This window comes from Dermacentor andersoni, chromosome 5 (assembly GCF_023375885.2).
Source record: "Dermacentor andersoni chromosome 5, qqDerAnde1_hic_scaffold, whole genome shotgun sequence".
NCBI classification, from domain to species: Eukaryota; Metazoa; Arthropoda; class Arachnida; order Ixodida; family Ixodidae; genus Dermacentor; species Dermacentor andersoni.
The window spans coordinates 1,425,981-1,443,964 of NC_092818.1; the positions used below are offsets into that span (position 1 = coordinate 1,425,981).

Genomic DNA, 17,984 nt, shown 5'->3' on the forward strand with positions numbered 1-17,984 from the left:
CCACCTTCCAGGAGCACATCAAAGTAGCCCCTATCCCCAGAAGCATGCACCCGGAACATCATCCTGATCGCCGCCAAGCTCGCGCAAAAACTCTACAGACAAAATATGGCAGCCTCCCCACCACACTATACACGGATGGCGCGTAGTACCCCTAAACAGCAGCCATGACGGCCAGCGTTGTCTACCGTAACCTACAAGAGGTGGTCTCGGTGACGGTCTGCACTGCCAGCGCCCTCGTAGTGGAGGAGACGGCCATTGCCTTGGTCATCAGCTCTAATCTGACCAACGAGTACGTCACAATTATTACTGACTCCCAGGCAGCTTGCCATAGCTACGCGAGAGGCAAAATATCTTCAATCACCCACCAACTCCTCAAACAAGCCTCCTGATTACCGGATGTTGAAGTAGTGTGGACTCCAGGACACGAGTCCCTCCGTGGAAATCAGCGTGCGCACACTGTAGCCCGAGCTCATGCCTCCCAGGCGCCACAAAAGAGGGGTACAGCCGCATCTATGGAGCCTATACCTTTACAATACGATGCCATACTACAACACCACAGACTGAAGAGACGACAATACCCACCTCCACACAAGACCCTCTCATGTGAAGACACCATAACATGGTGTCAGGATTGGGGGCTCAATCCCGTCGCTCGTGATCCGTTGTCAAGACTGGAGTCGGGCATGAATTAGAAGGTAGCTGGCCCATGCCGACGTCCAACTTATCCACGCTGAGGACGATGAAGGGAAGGACTGCTTCTCATCGAGAACGACGAATATGGGTTTATTTACAGTATTTATATCAGTCTGACATGACTGCTTGAGAGAGAAAGTACTGAGCAGCCGCACAACAGCGGTTTTTTAAACACTCGGTCCTCTCCCGATACAAGGTGATGCGAATGTTCGTTTCGCCATCGCAAACTAGCCGCCTCCCCGCAGGACGGTCTACACACACAAATGCACACACGTGCGAAGGTGCGGAACCGACGTCAGAGGGGCCCCGTAGAACTCGGAGCCGTTCCGGGTAGCGCGTTGTCTTGCGTCTTTGTCGGTGCATGGGAAGCAGCGCCAAACGGCGTTCCCGCGGCAACTCGCACACCCCTAGCAGAACAGGTCTGCGTTGGGGAGTTTAGGAACAATAGTTGGCCCGCCGAACTCATTCCGTCACAACGGCAATGAGGCTAGAGGTTGGCGGCGGTTTCAGCACAAAGCCTGCTTCACCGAACGCATCCTAGCTGAAGCGACGGAGAGTGGGGGATGCGCGTCTTGTTCCCTGACACAAAGTCAATTTAGTCACGCTGTGGCTAGAGGTTGGCGGCGATGCTCCCGAGATGTTGCTTCCACAGTCGCAACTGGCTGGCAAACTTGCACTGCAGCTGGCCGTTCTTAACAATGGCGACAACTACAAGCCAATACATACCCCCATTTAAGCAGACTACATGCAATACACCCCACACTATACTCACATAAATGTCCCCATTGTAACGACTACGCCTTCCTATATCACACCACATGGGCGTGCCCCAACGTGAAGGCAGCCCTGCAAATACCCAACCCCACACCCGAGCAATGGGAGGCTGCGCTGACTAGTTCGAACCCTCGTAACCAGCAGCAACTGGCGCGGCGGGCCCGGGAGACAGCAAGTAAGTAAGTAAGTAAGTAAGTAAGTAAGCAAGTAAGTGCTTTATTTACAGTAAGCAATATACAAAGCTCACTGCAGGGGCAGAGGCTAAAGGCAATGAAGCCTGACAAAGGTCCCTGTCTCTCCGCAGTTCGTGGCAGCTCACACGCTTCGAGTTCAACAGAGTAAAAAAAAAAAAAAAAAAAAATACGGATTGCAATACATCAGTTTCAGGAAAATGGACAACTAGCACCTTGCAAGAGTACACATAACAAATCACATAAACAAGAGAAAAATTTACGTAACATCTTTAAATAATCATACGGAAGAGGTCACGCAGGCCATAATATATAGCTACACAAAATAAATTCCAAAAAATCTGAAACTTAGAATGCATGAGGATACACTGAAATTACATTATACATGGAAACACTCAGAATACTAATTCTTGAATGATTTAAGCATTGGATGATGCATGAAAATTTACAGGTTAATGTTGATACTGTAAGCATGTGGTAATTAATAAGTTCTTTGCTTGTTTTTTAAATGCAGCAATACTAGCTTCAATGTTCAATCTATCTGCAAGGATATTCAAAACATGATGTGTCTGGTACGCAGCACTTTGTTTTCCGTAATTAGTTCTTACTTTAGGTACTCGTATCCTTTGTTCTCGTAAACAGTAGTATGGTTTTTTGATGCAGCTTTGTTCGTATAATTTATTTTGTTGAATTACTTGGAGCAATTTAAAATAATACAAATGATCAATCCTGAGCATGGAATGTTTTATGAACAGTGGAGCAGTTGGCAGGTCTTGTAATTTTCCCCTGTACTTTTCGAAACAGCTCAATATTTTCTTCTGTATAGTAATATGTCTATGGTAATTTCTTTGCGACGTTGTTCCCCAGACTAATATCCCATAAGTAACTTTAGAATGAAAGAGTGCATAGTACATATCTAGTTTTAACCTTAATGGAATTAAGGGTACTGTTTTGTGAAAACAACCAACTATTCGCGCTAATGCGGTAATCAGGTGATTTACATGTGTATTCCAGTTTAATTCCTCCTGAAACCACACACCAAGAAATTTTTGTTCCCCAACGTGTGTAATACAATGTCCTTCAAATGTGACACGTATTTTACTTATAGGCTTGTTTATAGGTCGGAATATCATATAGGTTGTTTTTTTGGCATTTAAGCGTAGCTTATTTTGCCTTAACCATTCTGAAAGATGCTTTAAATACTTATTTACACTGACTTCAAGTGATGTTAAATTGTCTGATGAAAAGAAAATGTTTGTATCATCAGCATACATAATAAGTTCAGGGGAATCAGGAATTTCTACAATATCGTTTATATAAGCAAGGAACAATAGTGGCCCCAATACGGACCCTTGGGGGACTCCTTGGTTTAACTTTATCTTTTTAGACATTGTGCTATTAATCTGCACGAATTGATAGCGATATTCAAGGTTACTTTTGAAGAGTTGAAGTGCGACTCCACGCACTCCATATCTCGACAATTTCTGAATTAATAGTTGGAATTGTATGGAGTCAAGAGCTGTGGGAGCCCTGGACTAAGGGCGCCTCCTGCACAAGCAGAAAGACACCTGCTTGTCCTTTCCTTTCTTTTTTAAATATATGTTTCTCCTCCTCCTCCTCCTCCGACTGCAAATACACACCGAGTCCACCATGATGCCGCATTTAAAAGGAAAGTTATGTGCGCGGAGACGGACGGAAATCGGGCCGGGCGTTCGGAGTTCCCAAACTTGCGTGTTGGACTGGCACAAACAGAAGGAGAATATTTTCGCCAGCAAAGCAACAAGGAAGGGTTTCAGTCGACCAAAGCAGGGCCGCTTCGGCGAAATAGAAGCGCTGCTAACGGAACACGTGCAAGAGCAGCGAGCGGCACAGCGGCCTGTGACGACCGATCTGCTCAAAGTACGGGTGATGCAGTTAGCCCTACAGAAAGGGCTAATGCGGAGTGACTTCAAAGCGAGCAGGTGCGGGCTATCAAATTTTATGAAAAGAAAAGGCTTTTCTTTTCGAAGGCGTACAGGGGTATGCCAAAAATTACCTGGAGAATATGAAGAGAAATTGCACAGTTTTCAGCAGTACAATTTGAAGTTGTGCCATAGAAACGGCTACCACTTCGGACAGATTCGAAATGCCAATCAGACGCCGCTCTGCTTTGACAAGCCTGCCACCACAACCGTTGAAAAGATGGGGGCAAAGCAAGTGCGCATTTTGTGTTTCGGCTAGGAAAAAATTAGAGTCCCCGCAATGCTTTGTTGCACTGCGGATGGGCACAAGCTGCCCCATCCATACCTTTCTTCAGACGCAAAATGCTCCTAAACGGAATCGTGTTTCCAAGTGGCATGATTGTGCCCGCAAATGAAAAAGGTTGGATGACCACAGAGTTGGTCGCTGACTGGATCGATAACGTTTGGCGGAAGAGACCCGGTGGCAGTTTGGGTCAGCGTGGGATGCTTGTGCTCGACGCATTCAGGTGCCACCTTGACCAGCGCATAAAGGACAAGCTGGCTGCATGCATCACCGACCTTGCCGTGATATACCCGGCAGCATGACATCGCTGCTCGATGTTTGTTTGAACAAGCGAGTGAAACATAGAATTCGGGTGCTCTACACCGAATGGCTTGTCAGTGGCTGCCACGAATTGACGCCCGTCAATAAAATGAAGCGTGCCTCTCTGCAGGACTTTGCTGGATGGGTGAAAGATGCATGGCGCACGATACTGTCTGCCATGGTCAACAAGGCCTTTAAAAAGTGCAGGATTTCGAATGCCATGGACGGCACCGAGGATGAAATGATTTGGTCTGTTGATAGAGATAAGGAGTTGTCTGGCAGCGACGACGAGTGATATCTACGGCCCCACATGACTCGTACCGGCGCAGTGAAAATCTTGGCAGCAAGGTACACCACTTCCATTGGTGTCTTTATTCATCGCTACTTTAGTGTATTGGGAATAAATCTGTTTTTTCCAATGAGAGAAAATAGCATTTCTATGTGAAAGCACGAGGTGCGCGGTATTGTGCTCTTTTCTTATTTTATTTTTTTGGTCATGGAAAACGGGTGCACGTTACAATCAAGGGCCCATTAGAATCGAGTAAATACATACGGTAAGTCTCAGCCTTCACTTTGCACAGGCACCTCTTTCAGCAAACTACCTCTAGTGTACACCTTGCAATACACATCAGACAAGGAGTGACCGAACATGCCTACTTTTTCCAACTGTACCTTAATTTTTGCAGTCAGCACAGACGTGCAGTAGTAGTAGACAAAGCCGTCGTTGCCTGGGAAGTGGTGCAGCGCTCCCAAACATAGAGGGAAGTCTTAAGCAGCCAAATAAATCTGCATACGTGTTAGCTTGCAGATCCTCTGAGTTTTCTTCTAGACACGCTTCCAGAAGCTGTGCACACTCTGCAAGCCTTTCCGTCGAGTGTTCGGAGCAGACACCAACCGTACCACCACTGGTACAAGAACATAGCTTCTTTTCGACTGGAACACTTCCCAGCCGTTTTCTCTTTCAAGGTGGTCTTTCTCGCGGCTTCTTCTTCGTCAAGCACGATGCCAAATTAGGCAGGATTGTAGGTACAGCGTCCTCTCTCAAGCAAGGTTTTCCACGTGGAGTAAGCATTTCCTTCCCTTCAATTATGTGCACATAGTCCATTAGCACCTACTGCAGCTCAAAGTGCAGTTCACAGACCACACATGTGTCATCCAGAGCTTTGTCCACTCAATGCAGATTATTTTGCCCTTGCTTCCCGAGTGCTGTACCCTTCGAAACGTCAAACTTCCGTGCTTTCCGTGCTGCCCTTCACGTAGACATAACCTGTCTGACAGCCTGGCACAAAACAATGATTTTGCCGTCGGGGTGGCATTTTGGTCATGCAAGACAGTCACTGGTTGTCAGACCACATCACTGTCCGTAGAAAAGCCTTCGGCAGATTTAGGATGCAACGCATGATGGTTTCTCGAAAGAAACAAAGCTCCGCACACTCCAAAGGCAACTGCCAACTGTGGAGAGGACCCAATGCTTGCTACATTGAAGGCGGCAGAGGCACGCAGAAGCACAATCCAGAAACGTAGCCAACATCACCATAATGCATGGCGCCAGCCAACAAGTGAGCTCACTGCCCTCTCTCAGCTCACTTTACTGCTGGTAGTGGAACGTTGGGCAGGCCCAGTGCTGCTCGATGAAATGGAGTACAGTGCTGCGCTCCACAAAGACCAAAGAGGGGCTGCGGGACAAAAACATGCCGATGGCAGTTCTGTGTGCACTTGGTGGAATACTCTGCGGATGTGGTGACCGCATGATGGTTGTGTGCATGCGTGAAATGTTGTGTGCATTTTTGTGCTTTCTGTGCATGCCAGTCAACTCTGGTGCTCTTGTTTTGTTTTCTTTCTTTCTTCTTTTTTTTACAAGACCACGTTTGCTGGGTGTTACTTATGCAGATGCAGTTAGTCTGCAATGACTCCCTTCGAATTGTGCCCAGCTTCAACTGTCTTTTAGGTGCAAATATGAAGCTACAACCCTCTGTAGCTTCATGCTACAATCGGATATATGGCAATTTTCCCGATCATGAAACCTCCTCGACCTTGTGTGATTCCGCAGAAATGATTTGCCACCACCACCATCACCACCATCATCATCATCATTATCAGATACATACTGTATTTACTTGCATAATGATCGCACCCCTCAATTTTGTAGTCAAAATTCGATTTTTTTTCTTTCCCGTGTAATGAGCACACCCCGACTTGCCAGAGCGATATGTCGTGTGCCAAGTCTAGCTAATGATGATCGCGCTTACCATCTGTCGAATGCTGTCAAATGCCACACGAACGATTCTTCAAGACATACCAAGCAGTCTGCATGCATGAAACATTCTGAAGCAGATGCCCCATTTTATTGCCTTCATCACTTTCCACACTTCTATGGAAAAAAAAAAAAAGCTACAACCAAGCTTGCCTTGGCTATATTATTTGTAGGATTTATAATGGTTGTGGTCAACAACAACAACAAAAGAGGCGCCTTTCAATTGTTCTCGTCTGCACTCGTGGGCATGCAACAAATTGCGAGCGGAAATGATAGTAGCCACGTTTACACTGATAAGTTAGAAGTGTATCCTATTCAAACGCCGATGCTTGTAATACAGCTAAGATATTATCCCACCCTTAGTGGAAACGTGCCACATTAGGATAGTAGTGACGACAAATGCCGCAGTTTCCACAGCATACCTGCCATGTGTTTCTATGTCACTGGCAGCTAAGCACGCCCATCTCTGTTTCTGTCCCCTCAAAGTGGACATAGCTAGGTTATTGCCAGAGACTTGCCGATATTACTGATATTATTCATTACTGATATGGAAGAAAATGTTTGAATGCACATAATGTACTCACGAAAAGCAAAAAAAATCACATTCGGCGCATTCCGCTTGCTCCACCGGCCGCCGTTTTTGCTTTGATGTCCCGCATTGTTACAGCAGCAGCCGCCTGTTTGTTTACCTGTTGTCATCCCGCAGCAAATGTGGGATAAAAAAAATTTTTCTTCTCGCGAGAAATTTGACCTGCGTAATGATCGCACCCCTGAATTTGAGGCAATTTTTTTTACAAAAAAAGTGCAATCATTATGCGAGTAGATATGGTATGTTGCATGTGTGCCTGCCCTGATTGTATGAAAGCAGTGAAGTTCCTGCTCTTTCCCATCGATGGCCGAACAATGTGTTGCACACTGCATTCGCACATGTGTATTTTCTGTGGTTGACTTGTTTTCATTAAGGATCCTCTTATTTTCATCATTTTTCCCACTGCACCTCCCTTCCCACAAGGGGGATGCATTTTAGCAAGGGTTAAAGGCAAGTTGGCTTCACAACAACCTCCTGAATGGCAAGAACACTTTGAAGGATAGAAAATGGAATGGAATGAACAGAAAATGGAATGTTTTGCATGTGGTCTCATACCCTAACTACTGCACAGTAGAAACTGCCTTTCAGAAAGTTGCTCATTTGCCAAGCAATGCTCTACGACACTGCATAAGAAAAAACAAAACAAAAAAAGAAATTGTGCAACAATTAAAGAATGTGTCCCGTGTTATCATGCTGTATATCCACTGCAGAGATAGCCACCTATTCCGGCAGGCACCATGCTTTATTCAATTCTTAGAGTTTGCATGTTACTGTTACATGAGTGTTGTTTTTCTTTACTGCATACTGCTGGCTGTGATGACCTGCAACTCAACAATAATCCTGCCAGTCCTGAATGCACACACCAAGCAGCCTTTCTTGCCCACAATGGGTCTGACAACGAAGGCAAGTTGAGCACAAATATTGATTAGCACGTCTCTTATCTGCTTATTTTGCAAACTTCATTACAAAAAGTCTATCAGGACAAAAAAAGAAAGAGGAGAGAAAGCTGAAACCACAAAGTCTGCATGCAAAGCCCCAGTCTACTGGCAGTTGACGCACAAGAGTTAATAAACGAATGACTAAAGCTTGCAAAAGCTGAACCATGACGACATCAAAGAGGGCATTACACCAATGCCAGCAGGGCTGTGACATGCATGGCAGCCTATGTCACCACTGACCTTGTGTCACGTAATCACCAAACAAGATCCAGCATGATGCGATGAGTGAGCCAAAGCCAAGGGCAAATCCAAGGAACAGCCACACCCGAGCACCTGCACAGTGATGCAGCATATTAGTAGTTGCTATCGTATCTATGTATCCTACCTGGCAGAGCATGGGCTTCGCAACTACGGCACGTGCGATGTCACCAATATCTGTGTCCCACAGGAAACGGGGTGGTGAGGGAACACACCCTCTCCCAGTTTCGTGTCTACGTATATACATGGCTGTTCAATAAACTCGGCTAGTTCAGAGCCTCTGGTCATGTTTTATCTGCGACGCACCACAATACGTGGTGTCAGAAGCAGGATTAACACTGACGTCCAATCCTGTAAAAACCAAACATTCTACTGCAAGACCAGCCCCATGGATTTCCCGAAGCCACCATACCCACTGAGCTCAGCTTGGGAAATTGCCAAGAACTGGCAGGCATTCAAGCATAGGTTTTAATTTTTTTCTCACTACATAAGAACCAACTGGCAAGCCCCTAATAGAATCATGCAAGACAGCCCTTCTGCTGAGCGTTGTAGGTGAGGAAGCCATCGAGATATTCAGCATGTTCAGCTTTGGTGAAGACAAGAGCAGGAATGACTGTGCCACTGTCGTGTTAAGAAGGTTGATGCGCATTGTGCAGCACAGCAGAACAAAGTCTATAAGTGCTACATTTTCCGACGCGAGTCCAGGCCCCTGGTGAGCCTTCCGAACCTTTTCTGTGACACTTGAAAATCCAGGCACGAGCATGCAACTTCAGCTCTCAAAAGAATTCAATGGTTAAAGACCAAATTGTTTATAGCACTAAGGACGAGAGCAGGCTGGTGGCCGTTCTGCAACGACTGCTAAGCCATCGCTCTTACGCATCGCAGGCCTTCCTGACAAGACATAGCTACCGGCAACAGCCCAAAACCGTGGCGGAGTAAAAGGCTCACCGACTGCACGCAAGCGCACTACCGCTTGCTTCCCAGCACGTGCCATCATCAACTACAGCATATCTACTACGGGATTGATCACGGGATATCTACGCAATGGGAGGCGTTTCCGACGCCTATAAAACTGCACCGACACCAACGGAACCCACTTCAGAGCAGGCTGGTGGCCGTTCTGCAACGACTGCTAACCCATCGCTCTTACGCATCGCAGGCCTTCCTGACAAGACATAGCGACCGGCAACAGCCCAAAACCGTGGCGGAGTAAAAGGCTCACCGACTGCACGCAAGCGCACTACCGCTTGCTTCCCAGCACGTGCCATCATCAACTACAGCATATCTACTACGGGATTGATCACGGGATATCTACGCAATGGGAGGCATTTCCGACGCCTATAAAACTGCACCGACACCAACGGAACCCACTTCAGAGCAGGCTGGTGGCGTTCTGCAACGACTGCTAACCCATCGCTCTTACGCATCGCAGGCCTTCCTGACAAGACATAGCGACCGGCAACAGCCCAAAACCGTGGCGGAGTAAAAGGCTCACCGACTGCACGCAAGCGCACTACCGCTTGCTTCCCAGCACGTGCCATCATCAACTACAGCATATCTACTACGGGATTGATCACGGGATATCTACGCAATGGGAGGCGTTTCCGACGCCTATAAAACTGCACCGACACCAACGGAACCCACTTCAGAGCAGGCTGGTGGCCGTTCTGCAACGACTGCTAACCCATCACTCTTACGCATCGCAGGTGGGCCTTTCAGACACGTTGTTATGCTATATCTATTGGCGTAGCTGCCGGCCTGCTCTGAACGTGGTTTGAAATTTTTGCCATTTGTTACTTGTTTGCATCTTTTTGTCGCTTTTCGAGCCGGATTCTGAGATTCTGCACACTATGGATGTGTTGAAGGATTTTGCCAGATCCATGTCTGAAAAGGCACCAAATTCTATTATGGAACTAGCAAAGCTGTTCATTGAACTGACAGCGAAGTTTATCGAGGCCATAGCCGAACTTAGGACTGACGTAATGACCATGAAAAAATCCGTTGAGTTCAACAGTGAGAGCTTCGATGAGTTTAAAAGCGAAATCCGGAATTTACACCAGGAGCTCACTGAGGTGAAGAAGCGGAGTGAAGACAATGAAGGAGACTGCCAGAGGCTAAGGAAAAGCCTGGGGGGGCTTAAAAAAGGATCTTGTTGAATTGAAGCAATACATTAGGCGCAACAGCATTGAACTAAAAGGAGTGCCAGAGACAGAGAACGAGAACTTAAACGACACAGTCCAGAAGGTGGCCAAGTGCCTGAAATTGGATCTCTCTGCTAGCGACATAGATGTCGCGCATAGGGTTCCGATTAAAGGATCAGGGCTTCCAAACATAATTGTGAAGTTCAACTCAAGGTGTGCGCGGGACAAATTCTTTAAAGCAGCCAAGAAAAACCGATTGAACACAAAGATGATTGGCTTTGAGGATAACGACCCAATCTTTGTGAATGACCACCTCTGCCCTGAAAACAAAATCTTGCTAGGCAAGACCATCCATTTGAAAAAAGAAAAAGGCTGGAAATTTGCCTGGGTTTCAAATGGTAAAATCCTGGCGAGGAAAGCAGACAATTCGAAAGTCGTCCATGTGACATGTGAAGATGATTTTTCTAAAATTGTCTAGTAACTGACTCCTAGCCGCAGCTACCTCTTGGCAGAGGCATGGCGTTCACGAAGATGGACAATAGTAGCTTGCACATATTCCACAGCAATATACGCAGTTTAAGAAGGAACTTGAACTTGCTTCTTGCTCATCTTCTTCAGTACCAAAAACATTATGATGTCATCGCAATATCTGAAACTTGGCTCAAAAAAGGTGAAGATGTTATTCCTGATTACCTCACAATTTCTCATCCACGTGATTCACTTCCGCGCGGTGGTGGTGTAGCCCTTTTTGTTCATAACAGTTGCACCTACTCAGCGTTGCCCAATGTCTCCTGCAGCACATCTGATATCGAAGCCTTATTTATCAGACTGGACAACTCTATTATCATAGGTGTCGTATATCGACCACCAAATTCACCTGTAGCTTTATTTCTTCATAAACTTGAATCTATATTTTTTACACTAGTGTCACGACACAAAGGTCCGGTTATAATTAGTGGTGACGTTAACATAGACACCAGTCATACAAACCATAGTGACTACACGTATCTACTAGAGTCCTTTAATTTTCAAAATCTGATCACTGTCCCCACTAGAATAACAAGTACATCCGCAACTGTCATTGATCATGTTTTAACTAATATAACCTCAAATATTAATGCCGGGGTATGCAACCAACCCATCTCAGACCATCTCCCCACCCATGTAACGGTCACAGACTTCATAAAACCGAAATTAGCGCACGCCAAAGTAAGTACGAGGATTGACTACGCTTTGCTGAGATCGAATATCCAGTTAATCGACACTAGTACCATATACCACAATGACGTCGACATAGAATTCTCCAATCTAATCGACATCCTGACTTGCGTTAAAACTAGCAGCAGTATTAAAACATCTGTTTGCTCATATAAGTTGCCCGTCTCACCCTGGATGACGGAGCAGATTTTAGCAGTATTGCAGCAGAAGGACTTTTGGTATCATAAATGGAAACAGCATAAGGACAACAGCTATTACTTGAGTCAGTACAAAAAGGTACGCAATAAATCTGTGGCAGTTATGCGTACACGAAAAAAAGAATACCATGCACGTTTAATCGAACAGAGCTCCGGTAACTCTAAAAAACTGTGGGGAATCGTGAATAGCGTTATAGGCAAGCCAAACAAACAAACGTTTCCGGACGTGGTTGATCAGAATGTTGTAAACCGCTTTAATTCATACTTCACTACTGTTGGAATTTCTTCAGGTACCAACGTAAATAATACAGATATAAACTCTTTGTTACCAAGCCCACTCCCAAACTCCTTTCGTATGGATGACATTGAACTTAACGAGGTACACTCAACATTAGCAACCATGGATAGTAATAAAGCTGCAGGTATAGATGAAATTACAGTACGTATGTTAAAAGAAAATATTGATGTTCTGGGTCCCATATTATGCCACGTCTACAATCACTCACTTGAAACTGCCACGTACCCAACGTCACTAAAAACAGCCTGAGTTGTCCCAATATACAAGGACGGAGATCGCTCAAGCCCTTCTAGTTACCGACCAATATCCGTGCTCAGCGCCATTAATGTACTTTTCGAGAAATCCTTGCGAATCGAATCAATAGCTTTATACATAAATACAACATAATTTGCCCACAGCAACATCATGCTGTGGCCAAACCATTCAACCTCATCAGCAGTGCAGTCTTTAGCCCACATTATAAACAGTGCTTTAAATGACAACAAACTTGTAGCTGTAGTCTTTCCAGATTTAAAGAAGGCTTTCGATATGGTCAACCATTCCATCCTTTTGTACAAGCTAAAGCACTATGGTCTTCGGGAACGGATTTTCAATTTGTTTTTTAGCTACTTCAATGAACGTCATCAGATAGTTGTCATAAATAATGTCTCATCGTCACCACAACGTATTCACGCAGGCGTGCCCCAAGGGTCTGTTTTGGGACCCATCCTTTTTTCTATATACGTTTCAGACCTTCCACGTGTCTTAAAATTCGGAGAAATGCTGATGTATGCAGACGACACTGCTATAATAATTACAGGCAATAGCATCGAGGAAATACAGTCCAAAGCAAACGTAGATTTGGCAAACGTCTCTAAATGGTTTACAGCCAACAAGCTTACTGTAAATGTCAAGAAAACAAAATATACTATATTTCACTCCCGCAGAAAACAAGTAGATGCCAACTCTAAACATTAGTATTGACAACTCTCTACTAGAATATACCCCGTGTTTTAAATATCTTGGCGTAATCTTTGATAGAAACCTGCACTGGCAAGACCATTTATTAGCACTTGGGGCGAAGGTGGCATCGGGGTGCTATAGACTGCTTCAAGCACGTGACTTTTTCACACAAGCACATTACGTATATTATATTTCTCCTTTATCCACAGTCATCTACCATACTGTCTGGAATCATGGGGATGGACCTACAATAGTTATCTCCAGCCAATCAGAAAATTGCAGAAACGATCATTACGAATCATAACGCAATCTAAGCAGGATCACCCCAGCAACCCATTATTCCACGATCTACGGATATTACCCTTCGATTCACTACGCCTCCTAAAAACAGCAACTGTCGTAAACAGTATCGTAAGAAACAACCACCCCTTCCATATGTCCCACGCACAACGTTTATGGAGAACGACTGCTCTCATTTATTGGTGTTCAAATATGGAACACTCTTCCACAAGAAATAAAATACGCTCAAAATTTTGCACTTACAGCTAAAAAATTCTTTCAACGCAGGCATTAAACATGTTAAAAGGCATCTATCTGCTGTTTACATTTCATTTATTATAATAATATAACATGCACAATGTTTTTGAATTGAATCAACTGTTTCTTGTTATGCTTTATTTTTGTCATATGTATTAAGTATATATTCCCCTCTTCACTTTTCCAAGTTTTTATTGTTTATGTGACGAAGTGTCTGCATTATATAATTTCATTTCTTGGACCCATAACTAGCCTACGGCTACGGGTCCAAACAGTACTGGACATACTTTTATTGTAATTTCATGGAAAAATAAAAGAATTTGAATTTGAATTCGAAAGTTCGGGAAACGTTGTTAAAGGACACTATGCTGACTTTACTGAAGGCTGAGCATTGTTGTAATCGCACCGTTGGCACGAGTTGTTGGGGTCTCGGTGCTGACGCCCGTTATTGCCAATGGGTCGCAAGCCCCAAGGGTAGCGTTGGCCTGGCGGCCTGGGGCACTGGAAGCATCCGAAGGTCCCGGCAAAGCAAGAGAAGACTGGTAACAGAACAACTTGTTTATTCTAACATAGCAAAAGAGCGGCCGGTCAGGTCGACCGAAGTGGAGAGACGGGAGAGCACGTAACTCAACAGTACAAATCGGAGCCTCTCTCCTGGCGTCCGGGGGCAGCAGCTCTTATACTCCCGGCGTCGCGGTCCAAAAGGGAAGGTCACGGGATGAAGGTCACGGGATGAAGGTCACGGGACGGCGGAGCATGAGCCCACGACGGCGCGCACGGTCGAGCCGAGAGACCTGCTGAACCGAGTGCAATGACGCATCGCCAACCCGCCCACACGACGGCGCGAACGGTTGAGCCGAGAGACCTCCAGGCTCCTCATTCGGGGAACTCCGCTCCCCGGCTGCCGCGCTTTGACAAGCGAGGGCACACACACACACACGCACACACGAAGACACGTGGCACTGAAACACGCCTGGACACGCTTGGCGGGGAAGCGTTGCGGCGGCGTCGCACGGGCCAAAATGTCCGCCGCTTTGAACAAAGCCCCGGCGTCCGTTGCACCCGCGCCGGCATTACCGCGCGTTGTAGGCGAAACGTAACAGACCGCCCCGCCGGGGGAAGGAGATCCCGATGGTCAGGGGACTGCATCCGCTGTCCGGAGGGATGTCGCTCGATGATGCTCATAACCGAAGTCGGGCGTCCTTTGGCGTTTCTTGAGCGCAGTGCACAGAGAAGGCCTCGTTCTCACGTTCAGGTGCACTCAGGACACTGCAAAGTGACTTCGGGAGAGTTGACATTTTTGTTCTCGTTTCCGGCAAGCGTTAGAACTACGCCGAAAGTCAACCGCTCAGTCAGCAAGCACGGCACAACCCTCACTAAGCCCTGCCAGGCTCTTTCCCCTTTTATACTGCTGCCTAGTTCCTTACAGTAGTTTAGCAGCACTCAGAACGCGTCCACAAATCGGAAAATTGCACTAGAAAGCACATCATCACTTTGAAACACTACACAAAAGCAATAAGTTAAAAATCCTGCCTCAGGAAGAAAAACATCAGTAACAAGCAATTTTGAGGCTGATTCCCACGTTAGGGGCTTCGACTTAAGCCATCGGCGTTACCGTTGAGACTCCCCTTTTTGTAACGCACCTCAAAGGAATATTGTTGCAAAGCGAGGCTCCAGCGCAGGAGGCGGCCATTTTTGGGAGAGATGGTCTGCAGCCATTGGAGAGGGCAGTGATCCGTTTCAATGATAAACCTCGAGCCGGCTAGGTAACATGACAATTTCTGAACGGCCCACACAATACACGCACACTCTTTCTCGGTGGCGCTATACGCCTGCTCACGACTGGTCAGCTTACGACTAGCATACAGGACGGGGTGTTCTACTTCTCCATTTTCCCGTTGGCACAGTACAACGCCCATGCCTCGCTCACTAGCATCACACTGAACAACGAACCCTTTTGTGTAGTCGGGCGATCGTAGCACAGGCTGGCTTGTTAGGGCGCTCTTTAGGGCGCTAAAAGCTCTTTCCTTCGTCTCATCCCAGACGACTGTTTGCGGCTCTGTCTTTCTTAGAGCATCCGTCAAGGGAGCCGCGATATCAGAGTACCTGGGGATGTACCTCTGATAGTAGCCGGCGACACCTAAGAACGACCGAATATCGGTCTTCGTACGCGGTTGCGGGAAGTCTCGCACAGCGGCCACCTTTATTTCAGAGGGGCGGCGTCGACCCCGACCAATCACGTGTCCGAGGTAGACAACCTCGGCCTGTGCTAACTGGCACTTGGAAGCCTTGACTGTCAAGCCCGCATCGCGCAGGCGGGTTAGCACTGCCCGCAAGTGCGCCATATGTTCAGGCCAGGATGCGGAGAATATCGCTACGTCGTCTAGATACGGTAAAGCGAATTCTTGCTGTCCCCGCAACACTTTATCCATGAGGCTTGAAAAGCAGTATGGCGCGTTCTTCAAACCAAAACTCAAAACTTTAGGACGGAATGTCCCCATTGGTGAAATGAACGCCGCATACCTACTAGCCTCTTCTGTAAGTGGAACCTGCCAATAACCCCTGACAAGATCTAGGGTGGAAATAAACTGAGCGCTACTCACTCTCTCAAGGCGCTCCTCGATGTTAGGGATCGGATAAATTTGATCCTTAGTGATGGAATTAAGCCTGCGGTAGTCGACGCAAGGACGAGGTTCCTTGCCCGGTACCTCAACTAAAATTAAAGGGGAGGTATAATCACTCTCACCCGCTTCAATAACACCGAGCTGTAGCATTTTCTTTACCTCAGCCTCCATAATATCGCTCTGGCGGGGTGACACCCGGTACGCCTTGGATCGTACTGGCTCTGGGGAGGTAAGTTCTATGTCATGAGTAAGGACAGAAGTCCTACCAGGCCTCTCAGAGAACAGACCTTGAAACTCTTGTAAGAGCTGGTGTAGTTCGGTTTTCTGCTCAGGCGACAGCGATGCTTTACTTATTAAGTCACTAATGACTTGATCGGTGTCTTTCCTGTTCGTCACTGAGCCTAGTCCCGGAAGCTCGACCGGAAGCTCTTCGGGCACGTTTACCATCATGCACACCACTGCTTCCCGTTGCTTATAGGGTTTGAGCAGATTACAGTGGTAAACCTGCTGTGCTTTCCGCTTTCCTGGCAGACTCACCACGTAGTTAACGTCCGACAGTTTTTGAACAATCCGTGCTGGGCCCTCCCACTGCACGTCGAGTTTGTTCTTTAGCGATGTGCGCAATATCATGACCTCATCGCCCACCTCAAAACGAAGGGCCCTGGCTGTCCGATCATAATAAACCTTGGCCCTCTGCTGGGCCTCTGCCATTGCTTCACCTGACAACTCCTGTGCCCTTCTTAAGCGTTCGAGGAGCTTAAGCACGTACTCTACCACGACTGGGTCGTCGCCCCTGCCTTCCCATGATTCTCGAAGCATGCGAAGCGGAGATCGCAGCGAGCGACCGTACACCAGCTCAGCTGGCGAGAACCCCGTAGCCGCATGCGGCGCGGTTCTTAAAGCAAACATCACTCCAGGCAGACACAGCTCCCAGTCAGTTTGATGTTCAAAACACAATGCTCTCAACACGCGCTTCATGACGGAGTGGAGCTTCTCAACGGAATTCGACTGGGGGTGGTGCACTGAGCTGTGTAACAGCCCTACCCCGCACCTTTCGAGAAAGGCTGTCGTCAAAGCGCTAGTAAACACTGTACCCTGATCTGACTGGATTTCTGCAGGAAAACCAACTCGCGCAAATATGGACAGTAGTGCATTGACTATCTCAACTGAGCTGAGTTCTTTAAGCGGCACTGCTTCAGGGAACTTTGTCGCTGGGCAGATCACAGTCAAAATGTGTCGGTACCCCGTGGCTGTTACCGGCAGAGGTCCCACTGTATCAATAACGAGCCGTCTAAAAGGCTCCGTAATGATAGGTACCAACTTCAACGGCGCCCTCGATTTGTCCCCTGGCTTGCCCACCCGCTGACAGGTGTCGCATGTCTTCACAAAGTGGTCTGCGTCCCGAAAACACCCTGGCCAATAGTACTCTTGCAAGAGACGGTCCTTAGTTTTCTTAACTCCTAGGTGTCCGGACCACGAACCCCCATGCGACAAGCGCAACAGATCCTGACGATAGCATTGAGGCACGATCAGCTGATCGAACTCCACTCCCCTGCGGTCTAGATACTTCCGGTACAGGACCCCACCTCTTTCCACAAAGCGAGCATTTTTCTTGGCGATACCTTCCTTGATAATGCAGCGTATGTTTTCTAGGCTGCCATCCTTCTTTTGCTCGGCTATCAAAGCCGACCGGCTGACTTTTAGCAACCTGTTAAGTCCGTCTGACGTAGGCGCGATGAGCAAATCTGGAGACAGCTCTTCTAACTTTCCCGTGTCGGGATTTTCC

General features: G+C 46.9%; 1 protein-coding gene across 11 annotated transcripts in view; it reads right to left on the reverse strand.

Moving 5' to 3' along the window:
• LOC126529887 (transmembrane protein 50A) overlaps window positions 1-17,984 on the reverse strand; it is a 205,725-nt gene that overhangs the window by 56,503 nt on the left and 131,238 nt on the right. For all 11 annotated transcript variants that reach the window (XM_055070084.2, XM_050177349.3, XM_050177350.2 and 8 more), the window contains one exon: window positions 8,224-8,316. In XM_055070084.2, coding sequence (XP_054926059.1) covers window positions 8,224-8,316 — 93 coding nt within the window. The remainder of the gene's footprint in view (window positions 1-8,223; window positions 8,317-17,984) is intronic.